The sequence below is a fragment of the Typopeltis vanoorti genome, chromosome 24 (genome assembly GCF_054136105.1).
Source record: "Typopeltis vanoorti isolate ZY-2024b chromosome 24, IOZ_Tvanoo_1.0, whole genome shotgun sequence".
NCBI lineage: Eukaryota > Metazoa > Arthropoda > Arachnida > Uropygi > Thelyphonidae > Typopeltis > Typopeltis vanoorti.
In genome coordinates, this window is record NC_143572.1 from 38,746,695 (window position 1) to 38,768,562 (window position 21,868).

The following is a 21,868-nucleotide window of genomic DNA, read 5'->3' on the forward strand; positions in this document are numbered from 1 at the left end:
GCAATCCATCTTGAGTGACATACACTTGGTACATGGATGTTTAAACATTGATTATTTCTCGTGTAGATGTGTTTAGAGTTAAAAATACACACCTTTAGAGGGATAATAATTAACTGACTAAATTTATACAGATGTTAAATTATTATGCCAATATTTGGCCTTGCACTGGTCACCACCTTCATGAACATTAAGATATACACAAAGGATGTGTATGCAAGCACACCAGCAGAAAAGCAAACACAGACTGAAAATAAAATGTCAGGATCTCATATTTGTAACTAAGCTCTCTATGAGTGCAGTGATAGGATCCTGCTAATGGTCTCAATGTGATGGTCTCTGAGTTTTTGGTAATGTAAGACAGTCAAATTTGTTTGGATTTAGAGAATATTGTAGCAATGCTATGGTCAATTATAGAAACAGTCTCTAATATTTATATATGCTTCTGTATAAAAGGGATTTCTTTTTTTTTTCAAATTGAATCCAATGATTGTATCCAGGGCACAATCATTCATAGAAGAATGGCACAATCTGGACACAAGCTGATTTGAATGCACTTGATTATAAAATATGAAAGGCAACAACAGTGAATCGTGCTTTGCACACATGCAGTGATGGGTGCAAACTATGGATTGGATATATGTAGCCAAGAAAAGTGGAGAACATCACATTTTATAAGTCAAGCAAACAATAGAAGGAGAAGAAAAAATGTAAGAATTGAATTACTACATCAAGGAAAACACAAAAAAGATTTTAACTGAATCCTACAAAGAAAAAAGTAGTAGTGAATGTAGTAAATTCAAAAAGAGAAAAAAAATTCAGTAAAAGAGAAACAAATAGCATCTCTTCATCTGTCTCTTTATATCTCTTCCATAGCCTCTTTTTTGCATGCAGTTCCTGTTTAATATTGTTTGTCATCCACTTCACTCCAAATTATGTCCTCTTCTTCACTTGTGGAATACAGTTACTATTGCTGCTGCTAGATATTATGCGACTTTAAAATTCAGACAGATAGACATCCGAAACATAATATGCCAGACATCATTGTAGTAGAACAATATGTGTGTGGTTGATTATTTTACCAAGTATAGGGATCTGGATAATGAAATTCAATGACTTTTGAACAAGAAAGCTACAACAGTTTAAACTGTCATAGAAATGCTAGAAACAATACCAAGAGCATTTATGAAACATCTGGGAAAGCTGAACCTCCTATATAGCATCATCACAGGGAGCCAGACCCAGAGGTGGTGATACTAAGGTGGAAGCAATGGAGAAGTCATATTTACCTATAAAAGTTGCCAAAAGGTGTCTCACCTTATTATTGAATTGCTCTGGATTTAGAGAAAGATGTTGGAAGTATTTTCTAAACTCTAAATCTAGAGTAATTTAATGATAAGGTGGTACACCTTTTGGCAACTCATATAGGTAAATATGACTTCTCCATTGCTTCTGCCTTAGTATCACTACCTCTGGGTCTGGCTCCCACTGACAAGACCTCAATAAAGGTCAAAACCGGTCTGGGTAGTGGCCCTTCCCTTAATGCATAGCATTATACATATCTGCAAGGAGATGTGCTTTACATTATGGGAGATACTGAGCCAAGGAATGATGAGAGCTTGATCCACCTTTACCACAAGTTGCCTCAATCCTAATCCTGAACATACTTCAGGTGCAAACTTTGTTTGCTTACACTTGGATAAAGGATTAAACTAAATTTATTACAATATTCATCTTGTGCCTCCACAGGGAATTCTTCTACCAGATTTCATGCTTAACTCTTCAATCATCCATTTTACTCCACCCTTGTTTTGCATGATACCAGCAGCATCTACATTCTTCCCACTCAACTCCTCTTTCCATGGTATATAGCTCCCAGTTGTCTCCTAAGTTTTCCATAATTACCAGAGTCTTGTAGTTATTATTATTATTATTATTATTATTATTATTATTATTATTATGTGACACCTCCAGGGAGTCCAAAGACTCATTGAGGGAAAGTGTGTGCCAACAGCATCGAACGATTGAATCCCTTCCAACTATTAACCATGCTCAAACATACTTAACTTTTTGCGTGAGCCATTAGTAGCAGAGGCTCTACCAATTGACCAACCTTTGCTGGCACTAATTGCTCCCAATTGTCGTCTAAGTTTTCCATAATTACAAGCCTTGTAGTTCCATATATATCTCTTCTTTATAGAAGTTCTCATGTGACTGGCTGCAACCCAGGTGATCACTTCATTGTCACTCTCAGCAACTGGAGACACTCCACTTGCAATCGCATCCTTTGATGATATCACCAGATCTAAGACTCTTAACCCTCGTGTATCTTCCTTTACATACTGCCTAAGATGGTTGTCCTTTAAGAACTCAAGAAATTAATGCTCCTTATTCCCTGATGCTATCTTTCCATTCCAGTCAATATTCCCATAATTGAAATCACCCATAATTATCACCCTTTGCTTGTTCAATGTCTATACATTTCTTTGTCTACACCTTCCATATTCCCAGGCCTGTAGAAACATCCAACCAAATATTTGATTGTATCAACCTCCACTTCACAACATACCGCTTCAAAACCACTGCCACTTTTTTCTCCTTGTATCTCAATCTTGTGTAGACATAATTCCCCTACTATCATCAGGAGCACTTTCTGCTCCCCGTCCTTCATGTCTTTCCTATCTTTACGAAAATCATCATATCCCTTTATTTCTATTACCATCAAGATGTCATTCTCATCCAACCATGTTTCATTTATTCTAGCTATTTTCAGGCTCATAACTCAATCAATACAATGCAATGCAAAGATTTCATTTCCCTTATTTCTGGTACTCCTGGCATTTGTAAATATACATGACAATTCATTTCTTGATCTATAACCAGTCCAACCCATGTTGCCCTCATCTGTGACTTCTCAACACTTGTTGCTGTCTGCTCACCTTAATCCTTTGTCCCATGTATTTCAAGCTGTTTCATTCCTGACCATCCACACATATGCATTCATTACTGCTTTCAGAATCCAATGTCCTTACACTGTCTTTCCCTGTCTAACTCGTATTCCTGTTCTCACATTCTCTTCTCCATTCAGAACCACACCAGTCCCACCTAGTTAACTCTCCTGCTCGTGTACATCATCTCTAACTTCTGCTTGATGCCTTGTTCACATGATTGATTGCATTTCCTTCCAGCAGCAGCGGCAGCTTTCCAGGTCGTCACTCTAAAACCATTCAGATGCAGTTTATCATGTTCCTGTTTCATCATTTCCATTTGTCTCTCAAACTCATCTTGCACATTCAAAAAGCGCACTCCTTTCTCTTTATACATTTCTGCTAACATTCCATTCAAAATATTTGCTCTCTGTTGAAACTCATCATTGTTATACCTGGGCAACACATAAACTACCCTTCCTACCACACTGTTGTCTTTCACTTTCTCAATAATCTCCTGGTATTCAATATGGGATTGAATACCAGGAATATCAGAATTCTCCCTATGATATCTTTCTAAGTAATCACAAAATTACAATGTTTACTTGGAGAGAACACACATAGTTCTATGTGTGTTCTCTCCAAGACTCATAAATAGCCAAATCAACTATGTTATATCATATTCAGTTACTCTCATTATAGCAAATATTACATTATAGGAAATCACTTGTTAACAAACTTCCAAAAAAAAAAAAAAAAAAAAAAAAAGTCCCAGCCTAAGTCTCATAGCATCATCTTAATTTCATATGGCACTTACACTAATGCAAATTTGCTATAATAATAAATGACGGTGTATATTTCTAAATACTGTATATAAAAGCAACTAATTTAATAAGCTTAACCTACCTATCAGTCAAAGGAGTTATGACTAATCTAGGACTATTTCCAAGATATTCATAACTATACCAAAACTGAGCTGTTGTCTGCTGTATAAGACAGTCTTCTTTTTCTCTATCCAAATAAAAACGAAGCTGACTAATCCATTCAAAATCTGAAATATCTCTACAAGTTCCCTTTATCATACGATCGATGACATCTCGTGCATGCACTTCAATGGTTATGAGAGAACTAATTTTAAGTCTTCCTAATTGGCTAAGGTCAGATCTAACCACATCTGTTAACTGTTTCAAAAAGTTCACCTAAAAATAAAATATTTAAAATTTTATTAATTTTAAATATTTTATATTTTTAAACATTTAAATATAAATGTTTAAAAATATTTTAATTATATCAGAATAACAGTAATGTAATATAACTAAGATGAAAAGCCAAACGGCTATTTTTTCTGGCAAAGTTAATTAAATTAAGGGGATAAAAATCCCTTATTATTTTACAGCCAGTATGCAAAACTCTAAGATCGAAAACTACAATCTAAGAGTTTCATGCCAAAGAACTATCGGCAAATCCAAGCGTAAGTGACCACCTAGTAGTACAACACCAAAGCAACTCGAACAAAGGTGGAGCAAGCTCCCTCACTATCCTTGATATTTTCTCATAATGCAAAAACACACACAGCTCCTAGGAGATGTAATACTGCTTTACATTATGAGGAGAGGTCACTACCCAGACTGGTTTCAACCTTTTTTGAGTTCTCATCAGTGAGTAGCTAGACCTGGATGATATCAAAGTTTAAGTGATAAGAACTTACATACCTTCACTATACAAATGCCAGAAAGGTGTGCCCATATATTATATTATATTATATTATATTATATTATAAAACTCTTTAGATCATAGTTTTCGATCTTAGAGTTTCGCATACTGGCTGCAAAATAATAAGGGATTTTTATCCCCTTAATTTAACAGTAATGTGAGTCAAAATTCTCAATTCATGTGAGTAAGGAAATGAAATTCAGATTTTTTTGTTGCATGAAGATTGACAAATCAGTGGAATATTGCCAGAGTGGATAGTGAGAATGCAAACAATATATTCAAAGAGAGAATGTTAGTTATTGTGGTCTGTAGAAAGTTTGACTCCTGCAAAAAAAGTATTCTGATTCCATGAAGATCTGGAAGTGATTCTAAAATATCATAATGTGAATATTAATACCTATAATTAAGAAAGTTATAATCTACTTAAAAAAAAAAAAAGATTCTAACAAGTTTGTAATTATAGCTATGAAGAAAGTGTCTTATGCTAAGTAACATTAAGTGACAATCAATGGGAATCCTAAAATATGACATTGGCTCTAATTTGGTGAATATAATGTTTATGATTATAGAATATTTTTAAGAATATGAAAATATACAAAAAGCAGTAAAAATTATACAGATGAAGAAGGATAATGTGAAGATTTGAGAGATAATCATGTGAATTACTTTTCTTTCTTTCTTTCAAGGTTACACAGTGATGAGAAATCAATATGAATAATTATGGAGACACACTAGTGTGTTAAAGAGCTGCAGAACATTGTGCCCTTCAATTGGAAAAGACCTGGGTTCGATCCTTGCCATGATGAGGGGGGAATCCAGTTGAAGGTGAGTTAGCCTTTCTGATACAGTGGTAGCAGGGTTTTTTCTCCTGGAAACTCGGGTTTTTCATCCCATGTACAGACAAATTGGCCTTCAGAACACATGCAATTTACAGACAAAAAATACTGTTGTTGGTGGTGATGATGGGCGAGAGATGGCAGTAGTGTCGTAATTGGAGAATTGAGTAGTGAGATGTATTTAGCGAAGTAGAGTAGTGTGCCCTCCCATGAGGAGTCCTTGGACTCTCTGGAGGTATCACTCTTAATAAGATGTAGAACCTCCTTCAGCTGTGATGACTGCAGCAATTCTACGAGGCATATTTTCCATAAGCACATGACAGTGATCAATGGGAATTTTGGACCATTCTTCCTGTAGTCATGTAATGAGATTCTGAACTATTTTGGTTGGATGTCCCTTGACCTTACCCAATACTCCAGTTCATCCCACAGATGTTTAACAGGGTTGAGATCAGGACTCTACGGAGGAGTCCTGATCTCAACCCTGTCAAATGTGGTGATGTTCATATCCGCAAACCATGCAGTTACAGCAGCAGCCTTATGCATGTTGCATGGCACACTGTCTTGCTAAAAGAGACAATGGTCAGTTCCTTACCCACAAAGTAGGAAGCATTGCATTGTTCCAGAATGTTCAGATACTTCTCAGAGTTCAATATTTGTGGCACCACAAACAGAGGACTGAGGCCAAAACAGGACCCTAACATCACACCGCCACCTCTGAATTTCATAGTTGGGGTTATGCACTCTGGTTTGAGACTTTCACATAGCATCTGTCACACCCATGCCTGTTCATCTGCTTAGAAGAGGATTCATCACTCCATAATACGGCTTTTCAAACTTCCATGTCCCAACATGCACGCTTTTTGTACCAATGAAGATGATGATGCATGTTGGTTTGGATAATGTGAGGCTTGCATATTTCGAACCTACCATGGAAACTTATGTTGTGAGCCTCAGTTGTGAATGTTTTTGTGCAAATTCATGTTCCAGTTGATGTTTGGAACTCTGCATCCAACATGTCAGCCGAAGAATGGCAGTTTTTACAAATGATCCTTCGTAGCACCTTACAGTCACATTCGGAGAGTGTAGTGATCAACCACTATGGGTAGTACTTGCAGTTGACTCCCTGCACTTCCATCTCAGTATGATCAACCACTATGGTTGACCACACTGTTCACTGATTGTTGACCTGGGATGGCCCAATTTGTCAACAATATGCTGAATGGATAGGCCTGCAACATGGCATCCTGTCACAATACCTCTTTCAAACTCTGTCAGTTCCCTTCTCGTGGCCTATTTCACTTGGAAACAGTTTATGCTGGCTACAAACACATGATGAATTATATGGTGCGATGCACCTTGTCCATGGGGTATCTGTTTACTTCTTTCCAAACAGTGTATGCTGGATCACAAGCTACATTGGTACATACTACAGTGGGATGAGAATATCCACTTTGTCAACAGTTACCTATAGCCTAACCTCTGGAAGAAAATAAAGAAAAAAATGAATAATAAAAATAAAAAAGCCATAATTATAATACTAAAACTAAAACAGCTGTTATTCATTTCTTATAGTCATGTTATTTTAAATTTCTGTTTCATTATCCAATTAAATTTCTTTTATTTTGGTATTCACATTGTGAGTTATTCTTCTTTTTTCCACATAGTGAATACCAGAATTAATATCATTAATAATATTTATTTTTTATTTTCCACCAGAGGTCAGGCTATGGTCAATGGTTGAGTAAGCATGTTATTCTCAGCCCACTGTAGTATGCACCAATGTAACTTGTGATCCAGTATGCATATACAGGGTGATTATAAATAAAGTTCACATTTCAAAAGGTTGTAACTACTCAGTGGAATAATTTATTATTTAACACGATGATGTGAATATATGGCAATGGAATTTTATTTTGTGCAAAAACCGTGGTGAAAAAAGTTGCCACTAGGGCGATACATGCTGCTGCAATACCATAGTGAGTAATTCAAAACATCACAAAATGAAGGGTACACACAGTGCATTGTGTGGTTACACAACAGCATGCTTGATATGCTGAAATCATAAAATTGCATGCTTAACCACAGAACATAGAACTTCACTCAAAATGTTGTGGAAATGGCATGTATGTAAGTTGACTATGTGTCCACAATAGACAACATCCTTGAGATGTCCCCACAGCCAAAATTCACAGGGATTCAGATCTTGTGAGCATGCTGGCCAAGTTGTACAAAAATGGTGGCTGATGATTCTGTCCTCAGTAAAATGTATCTGAAGCAACTACTTGATGTGAGGAGAGGCACAATCCTACATAAAAACTGTTGACCCCAAGCACTGATGCTGTTGAAGTGTTAGAGTCACCTGATTGCCTAAGATAAATGCATATCACTGACCATTAACAGTGCAAGTAATGAGACCAGCAGAACCGAGCACCTCAAAAAAGAATGGTCTGATATTCTGCTGTAAAACTACACCAAACAGTGATCTTTAGAAAATGAAGCAGAATCTGTTGAATTATGTGTGGGTTTGTGGTTGCCAAAATTCTGCAGTTGTGTGTATTCACAGCACCATCCAGATGGAAGTCAGTTTCATCAATCCAGAAAATGTTCCATGGCCAGCCACTGTCCAGTTCAATCTGAGCAAGAAACTGTAGGGCAAATGTTTCTCATGCACCTCATTCAGGATTAAGCAATTGCTGAATGTGTGAAATCTAATAAGGATAACAGTGCAGAATTTGTTTTACAACTTTGTGAACTGTGCTTATGGGCTTGTCTAAAGATTGTGCCACATGCTGGGTACTGCTGTTTCTTATGGCATTTGCTATTCTTTCTTTCTCTAATGCTGTGGCTACTTCCTCCACTGTCTGCTATTAGATTAGCTTCCATCCTGCACCAGGTATGACATCTAAGGAACCTGTCTCTTTAAATTCTTAGATCATTTTGTGTAAACCATTTGCATTCATTAGACCTGTTTTTAAACCTTTTAATGTTCTGAACTTTTGCAATGTTGGCAAGGCACAGCTGTTATTTTGGTAAAACAACTTCAATAAAAGTGCATGATCCTTTGGTAATGACATTGTGCTTTAACACGCCTGCTCACAGACAATGAACTAATGCATTCCGTATCTACCTAATTTTAAAGAAACTTCTTTCAAAGCATACATCATTAAGGATATTTGTCATTTAAATAAATGATGCAGTCAAAGCATTTCAATGCATACTATTAGTATCATATGAAATTTAGATGTATAGTGGCAAATTTTAAACCTAACATTGATTTTTGTACATAAATAAAATTCCATTGATGCACATGTCATCATGTTAAATATTAAATCGTTCTGCTGGGTAGTTGCCCAGTTACAGCCTTTAGAAATTTTTTACTTTAATGATAATCACCCTGTATATAATATATATAATATACTTTTGAAGATGATATTGATATTAAGGTTGAAACATTGACTTTTATTTTCATTTATTATTATTATTATTAATTATTAATATCTGACCTCCATGGAGACAGAGATTCATTGTGGGTGGTACACACTATAGCACACAATGCTCATCTAACTGTGCCTTAAAATGATTGAATGTGTCTACATTCACAATACACTCAGGCAATGCATTCCACTCACCAACCACTCTCCATGCAAAGAACCTGCTCCTCACAAATCTGCTTACACCCTCTTTATACAGTTTCCAGCAATGACCTTGTGTTCTATTTCCCCCTCCCATTTTATGAAAAGTCTCCCCCAAGTCAACCTGATAACAACAGCTGAATTGCTTATATGTATCGATCATATACCCCCCCCCTCCTTCTGCCTATTCATGGAGCTTTGCAATTTACATTCTCTCAATCTGTCCTCATACTCCAAACACCACTGACAAAGGTTGTGACTCTTCACTGGACACTTGTCAACATATCCTCGTCACCACAAAAACCGGCGACCAGATCTGTGCACAATAATTCATAATAATTCATATGAGACATGATCAAGACGTTATACAATGGCATCATAACCTCTTTATTTCTGATGTCAGGGTCCTCTACATCATTGCCATTATCTGATTTGATGTCTTCACAACTTGTGCAATGTGGCTCTTGAATTTCAGGTCCTTGTCCACCACCACTTCCAGATCTCTCATTTTCTCTACCTCCTTTAAAGTTTCCCCACCAAGTGTATACTTTCCAGCCCACCATTGCTTACCAAATTTCAAAATTTTACACCTTGCAACATTGAACTGATAGTCCCTCATACCTGCCTATTTATGCAATCTATTCAAGTCCTCCTGCAAGGCCATAACATCTGCTTGACTCTGCATTGCTCTTTCAATTTTGCATCGTCTGCAAACAGCTGCATATCACTAGTTAAACTAATCCCAATCTCATTAATATACAAATTGAACACCAACAGCTCAAAACAGTAGCCATAGTGCAATTGGTTAGCATGTTCGGCTGTTAACTGAAAGATTAGTGGTTCGAATCCACCCAGGGGGCGAGTTAATACTTTAGCTGGCCTGGATGGCCAAGTGATTAGCATATCCACTCTCCAGCTAAAAGGCATTGATGTTTGTGATTGTCTGTGAAAATACTAGTGGTTGTAATGGGTAATGGATGGCATTGTTGATGGTAGTTATGAATCGCTGTAGTTGGTGGATTGAGTGGTGGAGACAGAGAGTTGTAGAGTAGGTGTCCTCCCTCGATGAGTCTTTGGACTCTCTGAAAGTGTCATGTAACAATAATAATAATAATAAAAACTGACCCCTGTGATACATTGCTAGTGACCTTCCTTTTATGGGATACTGCACTCCATATACAAATTTCTGAAACCTATCTGACAGCCAGTCACTGATCCAACTCAGAATTCTGTTTAACAATCCTATCTGTTTCAATTTATTTAATAGTTTGTTGTGTGGGAGTCTATTGAAAGCTTTTGCAAAATCCAAGTACACACTGTGCATCTCCCATCAAAAAATCCAAGGTATTTTTCACCTTGTTATAGTACATAAGTAAGTTAGTAAAACATTATCTCCCCTTAACAAACCCATGATGATAACCACAAAGAATACCTGTTTTCAACACAATTCTGTATACTACTTCTCACCAATCTCTCTCTCTAGTACCTTCACCACAACTCCAGATATACAGACTGGCCTATAATTTGAAGCCACAGCCTTATCACCATCTTTATGCAGTGGAACAATTTTACCCTCTTTCCACTTACTTGGAAATCCATGCTGTTGTAAGACTCGACTTTTATCAAAAAAGCATGCCAATGCTACTTCCAATTACCTGGAACATTCCCTTAAGACGGGTGGTGTGATATCTCATCAAATCCTATTGCCTTATTGACATCCGGGTTATTTATTTCTTCAAATACCTTCTGCTCACTCACAATTAATCCATCGTCTCCTACGTACTTTACACTTAACTTCCTCATGATTCCACCCTGATCATGATGAAACACCCTTATAAATTGATCATTGAATACCACAACAATGTCTTCGGCAGCGGTTACCATTTTCATCCATTAACATCATGTTACCATGATCATTCTTCCTTCTATTTGCAACATGTCTAAAAAATCTCTAGGGTTTTTCTTTGCCTGATTTGCCAACTTCTGCTTATAGTGTACTTTTGTTTTCCTTACTAACTGAGTCACTCTCCTGACTTGTTATTTATACTCTCCATGAAAGCGATTATTACCATTATTCATCTTGTACTATTTCCAAAGAACCTGCTTATTCTTCTTCTTCGTCGTCCAGATTTCATGCTTAAGCCCCTCATTAATTTATTTTACAACCTTATTCAGCCTTTTGGCCTTAGGAATACATTCACACATTGATTCTGTTATGTATTTCTTTGTCAGTTTCCAAGCAGCATTTATTTACTTACCGCTCAACTCCTCCTTCCATGTCATAGTTCCAAGTTGTTTCCTAAGTTTGTCATAATTACCAGCTTTATAATTCCACATACATCCTTTCCTCACAAAAGTCTGCATATGACTAGCTACAACACAGGTGATTACTTCGTGATCACTTTCACCCACTGGAGGAAAGTGTGAAACCACACTCACAATTACATCCTCTGATGATATGATCAGGATCTAAAACTCTCGATCCACAAGTGCTCTCCTTTACATGCTGCCTGAGATAGTTATCTCTCAAGAACTCAAGAAATTAATTTTTCTTATTCTCAAATGCTATTTCTTCATTCCAATCTATATTTCCATAATTAAAATTGCCCAGAATAATTACTCTTCCTTTGTTCACTAATCCAAATTGTTTATACAGTTCTTCATCAATATCCTCCACATTCCCTGGCCTATAGCAATGTCCAACTAAATATGTTTTACTGTCATTTTCCATGTTATACCACACTGCCTCATTGCCAGAGCCACAATCTCCCTCTTTCGTATCTACCTAATGTGGACTTAATTCCTCTGCTATCATCATCAGCACTCCCCCCCCCACCTTCCCTTCTTCCCCTTTCTATCCTCATGAAAAATACTGTATCATTCCATTTCTATTCCCATTAAGATATCATCTTCATTCACCCATGTTTCATTATTCCAATGCTTTTGGTTGAATAAACTCAATCACTGAAACTATTCCATCCCCTATCCAAGTCACTAGTTAATTGTGATTTGCTCCTTGCCCAATCACCTTTATCACCACTTACCACATATATCTGCTCAGTTTCAACTTCCCCATCCGCACTGATATATTCCATCTCCATACACACATTCATGCTACTTTCAACATCCACTCTCCCTATGCCATGTCTCTCTGTTCACCCGAGCTCCTCTCATTTTCCTGTTCCTCTTGCATTCCTGTTTTCTCTTCTCTCACACCAGCATTGTTTCCACTGTCAAGTACTTTTGTCTCTTCAATGCCATCTCCCTGATCTTTCTCTTCATCTCTTATGTTTGATCTCTTGCATGCAGCGCACACACACACACACACACACACACACTTTCTCCAGTACACTCACTCCAAAGCCATTTAAATGCAACCATCATGCTTGTATATTTCCATTTCTCTCTTGAACACATGCCATACATCCACAAACTGTACTCCTTTCTCATCATACAGCCCTGCTAGCATACCATTCATGATTCCAGCTCTCCATCTCAATGTCATACCCCGGCAACACAGTGACAGCCTTTCCAACTACGCAGTTTTCTTTCACTCTTCTCAATAACCTCTTGATATTTGCCTTTACATACTCCTTATGTCCACTTAAATCATTTGTCCCCATGACCACCACTAGTTTTCTTGCTTGTTTCCTCCTCATCTCCAATGCCTGAATTATCCTGTTCATTCTCCCTCAAACATGGTAGTGTGTCTATATAATTATTCATAATGATATCTGCATTGCATGTTTCAGAATTGAGGAGCAAAAGTTTTATTTATTTAAATTTTAATCAGTGAATGCAATTGTATAGGAAGTATCAGTGCTGCTCACTGGAATATATAATAATGTGTGTTTCAGTTAGGAAAGGTGATGTATTAATACTCAGAATGATTTTCATGAAATAATTGAAAAACTCAATAGATAAGGAAAATTTCAATGATGGATTGTGTAGTATTGTTGTATGGCGTAAAGTTGCTTCCAACAATGAGTCATGGGACTCCATGAAGAAAAGAATATTATTATTATTATTATTATTACACCCTCCATGGAGTTGACAGACTCATCTTGGGAGGTTCATTCAACTGACAACATATTTATCATATATTAAAATTTTTAATCATTCAAGCATTATTTATATTCAGAAAATACAATTGTAAATAAAAATGCATCTGTAACGTACATGGCAAATGAGGTGAAATACACAAAGGACAATGTAACAAACATGCTCCAATAACAACTCATGGCAATGAGAGCTGACGTATCCTCCACTATTTGACTTGTGCTGTTATACTATTGTGCACCTGCACATTGGCTGTTCAGCTGTTCAGTACAACCTTAATTTTGTCTACTTTTAAAGTAGAGAAATTAATGTACAAATTAAGTACATTATTTCGGGCTGCTAAATAATAGTAAGAACTATTATTATTATTATTATTATTATTATTATTATCTAAGACCTCCAGGGAGTCAAGGACTCATTGAGGGAGGCTGTAAATTACCCAACCCAGCTATCATACCTACCCTTGAATTCATTCACACTGGATGCACTCACTACCCATAAGGGCAAATTATTCCACTCACTCACTGCTCTCTGGGAAAAAACCTAGCTCTTAACCCTTTCTGGACTGAGAACAACCTTAATTTTGGATGTCCCAGTGTTCTCTCCCCACCTTCCATATAACGAAAAATTTCATCAGTTGAAATGCTATAACACCCATTCAAAAGTTTATAGATCTCTATCATATCACCCCCCCCCTTTCTTCTGTTAACCAGAGTCTGCAATCCACATACTCGCAATCTGTCCTCATAATCTAAATCCCATAATCCAGATATAATCTTTGTGACTCTTTTTTTGCACCCTTTCCACAACTTCTTTATCCCCTTGGAACCCAGGAGACCAAATCTGTGCACAGTAATCCAGGTGTGATCTTATCAAAGCCTTATAAAGAGGCAAAATTACTTCCTTATCCTTACATGTCAAGGTTTGCTTCAACATAGCATTTATCCTCTGAGTTGTATTTGCAACTTTTGCTATGTGACCTTTGAACTTTAAATTTTTATCCACCAATACACCAAGATCCCTTGCCTCTTCAGTTTCTTGTAGCATAACCCCACTAATATAGATAGTTCCTGACTAAAGTAGTAAGGTAAAATTACTAGGGTAGTTTCTGCCCTCTGGAATGTCGAGTATGAGAAAAGATTGAGAAGATGTAATTTGCAGAAACTGGTGGACAGGAGGAAGAGGGGAGATATGATAGAGACCTGCAAGTTGGTAAGGGGTTGTTATGGGATCAATGCTAGAGAAGTTCTACAGAAAATAGTGAGAGATTATATAGTGTTATTATGTAATAATGTAACTATAAATATGCCCAAAAAAGGAATGTGCAAGGTGGCTGGAAAAAGTTAAAAAAGAAAAAAAATCAAATGCTACTAAGAACCACATCACAAGAATATAAAAAAATTAATAGATTGGGTCCCCTTCCAACTACTAATCACACTCAAACTAGCTTAACTTTTTGCGAGCCATTAGTAGCAGAGGTTCTACCAATCGACCAACCTTTGCTGGCTATTTGAAATATTTGAAACAGTTGAAACTTTATTAAATTAAACACTGTAAAATAGGTGTTCATAAATATACTTAAAAGCGTGTTTAAAAGGCAATCATTTTTAGGAAGTTTTTTTTTTTCACTTGGTTAAAAATGAAATTAAACTTGCCAAGAAACTATCCTTGCTTTATCCTTTATCCAAGCATAAACAAAGGTAATTAATGTAAAAACATTTAGCCTCTGTATACAAGTAGTAAATGTACTTCACATGTAAACTGTGTTTGTTTACACTTGAAAAATGGATAAAACAAGAATATAATTTCATGGCAAGTTTAATTTAATTTGCAACCAAGTGAAAAATAAATAAATAAAAAATACTTCCTTATCTATCTCTAATGCAGAAAATATTAATAATAAGCTAATACAAATTTTTACTACTTATATATGGGAAATATATGATCTCGGCATTAATTTAACTTTGGTATCTCTTTTCTAGGTCTGGCTCCCACTGATAGCATTACAATAGTGTTTGCTTTTGGACTTGCCTACTTTCTAGGGAGTAGAGAGTAGCATAGCACTACTCGATGGTAGATTTTTCCATGTTACTGGGTGGAGCCACCGTAGTTTTCTGTCCTAGTGTGATTCAGGTCACAAGTGACGAGTTTAGTCATGATCCTTTAGAATCACTTAGGGATATTTTATCCTTTGGGTGACTCACTGAGGTAGGGTGATCTGAAGGATTGCCTGAGTTTTTGAAGCAGGCCTGCACCTTAAATAGTCTTTGAGCTTTGCATGATTGATGGGAGTAGAACAGTTCTGCTCAGTGATGGGTTTTTGCATATCAGTGAGTGGAGCCAGTGCTGAGTTTACTGTCCTGGAGAGTTTAAGGTGAGGAGTGATGAGTTTAGCAGTGATCCTTTAGGGTCACTCACTGAGATGTAGAGTGATGTTGTAGATCATTTAGTTTTTGGAGTGAATCTACACTGTACTGTTAAAGTACAGTGTAGATTCACAAATCTCATAAAAGGTCAAAACCAGTATGGGTAGTGGCCTTTGGCATAATATATGGCATTATATTATATAATATTATTATTATATTAATATTATAATAATATAATAAATATATATTATAATGTATATAATATATTTGCTATAATATATAAATAATATGTAATAGTATATAATATAATATAATATAACATATATAAAATATATATAATTGCTGGTCTGGTTAGCTGAGTGGTTAGTATATCTGCTCTCCAGCCAAAAGGTTGTGGGTGCAAATCCCACCGTGGGCATGAATGTTTGTGATTGTCTGTGGAAATACTAGTGGTGGTGGTGATGAGCAGTAGATGGTGTTGGTGTAGATGATGTGGTTTGCTATAGTTGGTGGATTGAGTGGTGGAAACTGAGAGTTTCAGAGTAGGTGCCTTCCCTCGATGAGTCTTTGGACTCCTTGGAGGTGTCACATAATAATAATAATAATAATATATTAAAATTATATATAGTAAAATAATAATAATAATATATTAATATTATACTAATATAATATTAATATAATATAACTTTTTTGCCAGCCTGGCTGGCAGAGTGGTTAGCGTATCAGCTCTCCATCCAAAAGGCTGTGGATTCAAATCTTGCCATGGGAATGAATGTTTGTGATTGTGGAAATACCAGTGGTGGTGGTGGTGGTCGGATTAGGATAAGAGATTAGGAGACAACAAAAAAAAAAAAAAGGAGGGAGAGAAAAACAGGATTAATAAATGTTGCTGCAATAAAAAAGTTTAATTCGAAATAGATTAAATGAAGTTGACTTTGAACAATTAGAATAATTTTAAAGTCAAAACACAATAATTTTAAAAGTTTGTTTTTCACTTGGTTAGACTATAATAAATTTAGTTTAATCCTTTATCCAAGTGTGAGCAAACAAAGTTTGCGCCTGAAAATATCTTCGGGACTGGGGTAAGGTAGTACAACACCAGGCAACTCATAGCAAAGGTGGAGCAAGCTACCATTACTCCTATTCCATTATCTCCCAAAATGCAAAACACATCTCCTTGCAGATGTGTATAATGTTGTGCATTAAGGGAAGAATCACTACGCAGACTAGTTTCAACCTTTATTGAGGTCTCTTCAGTGGGAGCCAGGCCCAGAGGTGGAGATAACCGGCAGAAGCAATAGCAAGGTCATCTTAACCAGGTCAGCTAACCAGGCCAGCAATTATATATATTTTATATATGTTATGGGAGATACTGGGATAGGAGTGATGGTATCTTGCTCCACCTTTGCTACGAGTTGCCCAGTGTTGTACTACCTTACTCCAGTCCTGAAGATATTTTCTGGTGCAAACTTTGTTTGCTCCCACTTGGATAAAGGATTAAACTAAATTTATTATAATAATTTTAGTTACTTATTTACTAGTAGAGACCTTCCTTGTATCCATTTTCTTCGTAAGCTCCTTAAAATTAGGTGTGTAATTAGTCACAGCAGTTTACAAGCTCGTTCAAATATTCATCATTTAAAATTGATCTATTTTTAGATTTAATAAATTTAAAAGTCAAATATAGCACTTCACAGGAGCATGTGGTCCCAAAAATGGAGATCAGTTTTCTGGCACATTGCTTAAGTGTTTGGATACCATTGGTCCGGAATTTGCTTCCAAAACTCAATTGAGGAACATCCACTTTATTTCACTAGCTTCAGTCCTTCATCCTCTTGAAGTTTCAAAAGCTCCAGTTCTGCATCTGCGACATCCATCACAATTGGTTTTGAAATAGGACAACTGTGCTTGCATGTTTGTGAGGAAAGTATTTTCCAAAAAAGCAAATGTTGGCTTAAGTTCTCGAAGGTCGCAAAATTGATTGTTGAATTCTTTGGCCATATCATTTGATTTGCTAACATAAGATTCCATTTCTAATTCCACTTATGGCAAATTCGTCAGAATTTTCTTCAGACAAACGAAGTGATTGAAAGTTATATTTTCCAAGTCTTTCTGGAAAAGTTGCAGTTTGCTTTGGAAGATTAGCATAGTCTGGGTGAGATCGGTTATTAGTTTTTCTTTCCCTTGAAGTGAAATGTTTAATATCTGTAGATGCTGGAAAACATAGTGAAAAATGCCATGTCTAACAACTACTGAGTGTCTTTGAGATGAGGGAAAAATTTCTCCTTCTATCTAAGAAACTGTTTGATTGGGTCTAACAACAACAAAAAATTGTTTAATACATTGCCAACTGAGAGTCACCTTACTAAACAAAATCAAAGTCAGTGTGCTTTAGCACTTGATCAAATAAAACTGACAACTCTTAGAACTACTTCCATTATGTGTTCAAATTTAAAACACTTGACAACTAGATGCTCCCTGTGAATAATGCAATTTACAGGTAGGAAAGCAGAATATGATTCATCATTCTCAAGGAGCCCCATGAGCCCTGTAGTTTTTATCCCTCACAGCTGGAGCACTATTGGCTGCAATGCTGATGATTATTTCGTGCACCACTATGTTGCATTTTGTAAATGTATCATCAAGAGTTTGTCAGAGCTACATGTTGTATCTTTCAACGCTATCAAGTCCAATAGTTTTTCCTTAACGTATAGGTTATGAGATACAAAGTGGACAAAGGTAGTTAGTTTTAATTTGTCCTGAATATCTGTAAATTCTTAAAGCCAGACTAAGTGTAGCACAGTTTTCCAAGTTATGGTGTAAGTTATTTACAATGTCAGCACTGATAATGGAAATTCTACTTTCAATTGTATACTGGAGACTGGCATCAGTTCAATCAGTTTGAGTAGTTTTTTATTATCTGGGCCTAAAACTGAAATTATTTCTGCAATGTTCTTCTTGACAAATTCTCCTTCTGCATATGGACATTTTGCCTGTGCAATATTAAATGCTAAAATAAAACCAGCCTGGGTAGTAACATCAGCCTCTTTAGTAAACATGGACATCAATTTACTCAGCCCATAGAGTTATTCTTTCAAAGTTGAAAGTTTAGTTCGCTTCAGATCTAAGAGGAAATTCCTTACTAAAATTACTGTGCTGTGTGTATCATAATGACACTTGAGATGGCTATCTTTGATTTGCGTAAGTGTTATTTGGCATATGGCACACACTGGTTTACTTTTTGTTGTTTCACAAAAAGAAACTGCTCTTCCCACTCTGGTCTAAAACTTCTATGTTCCTCTTCATATTAAGGTTTCTCATGCGACATTTCTAAGCACTTGAAAAAGAGTTCAATGATAACAAGCACCACTCAATGGACTCGTGCAACAATATATTGAATGATACTGATAGATGAGCGCTGAAAGTGTAACTGACGTGTTGTGGCAGGCATAGCTTCTGCATTCCCACTTCCCCACCACCCACCTCGCCATCTGTACACTCACTTACTTCCATACTATCACGTCGGCCAAATGTTGCAGCTCTTCTAAGTCTTACCGGAATTATTTTGGCTCCAAAAGGACGCATAGTTGGCGGCCACTCCTGTTATATTATATAATACAGTATGATGCAAAAAAAAAAACATTACTGAATAACTACAATGATATATATTATGATGTAAATGGGTTTATTAATAAAAAAATATGTGTTTATACCTGATGATACGTACAACCACAACTATTGGTGGAAGCTTGGTCAAATAAAGCATTAACAATGGTAGATTACATGCTTAAAATGGCACCTTGTCTTTCAAGACACATTTCGTAGTGCAAGTGAAGGTTCTCTGTCATCTTGGAGAACAAGGGTTGAGACATCTGCTGGACACATCATGTAATTTTAATCCTTAGTTCATCTAAGTTTGAAGCATGGTGGAAATGCCCATTCCTTCAACATACCACAAATGAAAGCATCAAGTGATGTGAGATCAGGAAAATGTGAAGGATACAGGAATTCTGTGAACCTCAAAATGAGCCTCCCAGGGAAGTGTTCTGATAGGCTCTAGAGCCACATCATGTGTGACAGGTTGCTCTGTCCTGTTGAAATACCTGTGCACGAAATGGTATGTTTATTGCAAGACACATCCTATGAACAAACCCAGGAACAGAACCAACACATCTCAAAGTAGCGTTTGCTGTTCAAGGTCACGGATACACCACCTCTTCAATGAAGTAGGGCCCAATTATGGCATGGCTGGAAACCGCACAATATGCAGTGACCTTCTCACTGTGAAGAGATTTCTCTTGGACAAATTGAGGTATCAAGAAACCTGTAAGTTCATCTGTTTACATGACAGATTAGATGGAAATGTGCTTTGTCTGAGAATCAGACATTATGGAGGAAGGAGGGACTATATAGACATTGGACAGCATACATGCACAGTATTCCCGCCATTTAGCCGAATCCGTTGCTGTTAAACACTGACCCACCTGAATGATGTACAAAAAAGGCAACCAGCTCCTTAAGGATTCTCTCTAGTGACTGCCTCAGTATCCCAAGTTTTACTGCAATTCAGTATTGACTGTGTTTTGGAGCCCTTTTCATTGCTGCAGAACACTCCCGGTACTTCACCGAGGTGCTGAAGAACTAAAAGATTTGCATGGTTGATTAGAATTTCACAGGTTTCTTTAAATTTGCATTCATATACTTTTGATACAATATAAGGAGCAGGGGCTTTGCTGATCAATTCAGCATAGAGTGTCTATGGAATGACCAGAGCAGCTAATTTTTCATAATTAGCAAATGTGATTTGTTGATTGTGATTTTTTTTGGACTGGAATAGGTCATCCCATTTCACTTATATATATGGTAAGTTGCAGGTGCACTGGATATAGTACATAGGAAAGGGAATCATTGGAGGAGTTAAAATGTGTTTTGATTTTGAAGTTGGTTTAAAGGTGACATCAAGGTTGTATCTGTGTTGCATTCTGTTTATTTTCTCTAATATCCATACGAGCACTTCAGATCATCAGATTAATATGAAGGTCAAAATATTGGATATGTGGGTGTTTTCCCTCAAATTTACAGTAAATATAATAGCAATGCTACTTTACTAGGGAATTATTATAGAACAAGGTGATTTCTCATTGCCTTCCTTGTCCAGTAATATCCAATGTCTGTAGATATGTGTGATCACAGTACTGGAATGCCTGTGTTTGTTGAAAACCCAAGTATTTGGGAAGAAAAATCCTCCACTTCTATATGAGACCAGGTGACTCACCTTTGACTGAAAAGCTCTGATAATAGTTACTTGTGTCATAGACAAGATTTGAACCAAGGTCTTTACTCTCTCACTCTTCTTTTTCATTTGTTTCAGTAAATCTTTGGTACATTCTATTTGGGATGTCAGTGAAGCTGGATATAGCAGCTTCACTGACATCCTTGATATTTGCACCTGAGAAACAAGCTATCATCATATTCTCATCAAGCACACCTGTTATCACAGACTACTCTCCATACAATACTCTCTCCTTATCCCCCATTTCTTGATTTTTCATATTCTTTTCTCCTTTTATTCTCCTTCTTGCTGTGCCACAAACTAGTCACTTCTCACATAGCTTCAAGCTCACATTTTGTCCTGGGAAGGACTCTGCATAAGCAGATTGTTTCTCTCATCACTGCCACCTATCATCACACCACCTTCTACTGCTTCTTTCCTACTCATATTTGCATTCCATTCATTATTACTCTCCTTTAACTACATTCCCATTTGCTCTCATGCCTTTCATCATTAACATAATATATTTTTATTTTTAGTACTCATATACAGGACCGTCACCAGATTAGATCCCGCCTTGAGGCAAACAATTAAATATCGCCTCTGATGGATTATAAGATAAAAATATAAGAAAATCTCCAATTGCTATTTGGTTTTTATTACAAGAGAAACATTAATGCAAAACGATAACATAATAATATTAAGTAAATGTTTGCTCTACGGGGATATAACACAATAAAACTGTTCATAAGCTCTTCTAAATTTAAATTATAAGCTATGTCTGCCTTTATTGATATAGTTGCTGGACCAACCGATCTTTCTTGGGTCATTGCTGTTCGCAAATAATTTTTAATCATTTTAAGCTTAGAAAAACTTCTTTCTGCATGATGGTGCCTACTTCAATATGGCTGAATGAGCACCCTTATTAAGCTACGCCATGAGGCAGGCTGCCTCTATGCTACACCCTATCGATGGTACTGCTCACATATGAAACATTCCTGACACACATCATTGTTCTCTCTCTCCACTCTTGCTTTCATGCCACATCATTCACCATTGGTAA

The 21,868-nt window shown here is 36.5% G+C and overlaps 1 protein-coding gene across 1 annotated transcript in view; it reads right to left on the minus strand.

Annotated features, from left to right (window-relative positions):
• kl-2 (dynein heavy chain 2, axonemal kl-2) overlaps positions 1 to 21,868 on the minus strand; it is a 1,497,432-nt gene that overhangs the window by 1,385,703 nt on the left and 89,861 nt on the right. Inside the window, exon 7 of the mRNA XM_090414156.1 lies at positions 3,831 to 4,123. Coding sequence (XP_090270282.1) covers positions 3,831 to 4,123 — 293 coding nt within the window. The remainder of the gene's footprint in view (positions 1 to 3,830; positions 4,124 to 21,868) is intronic.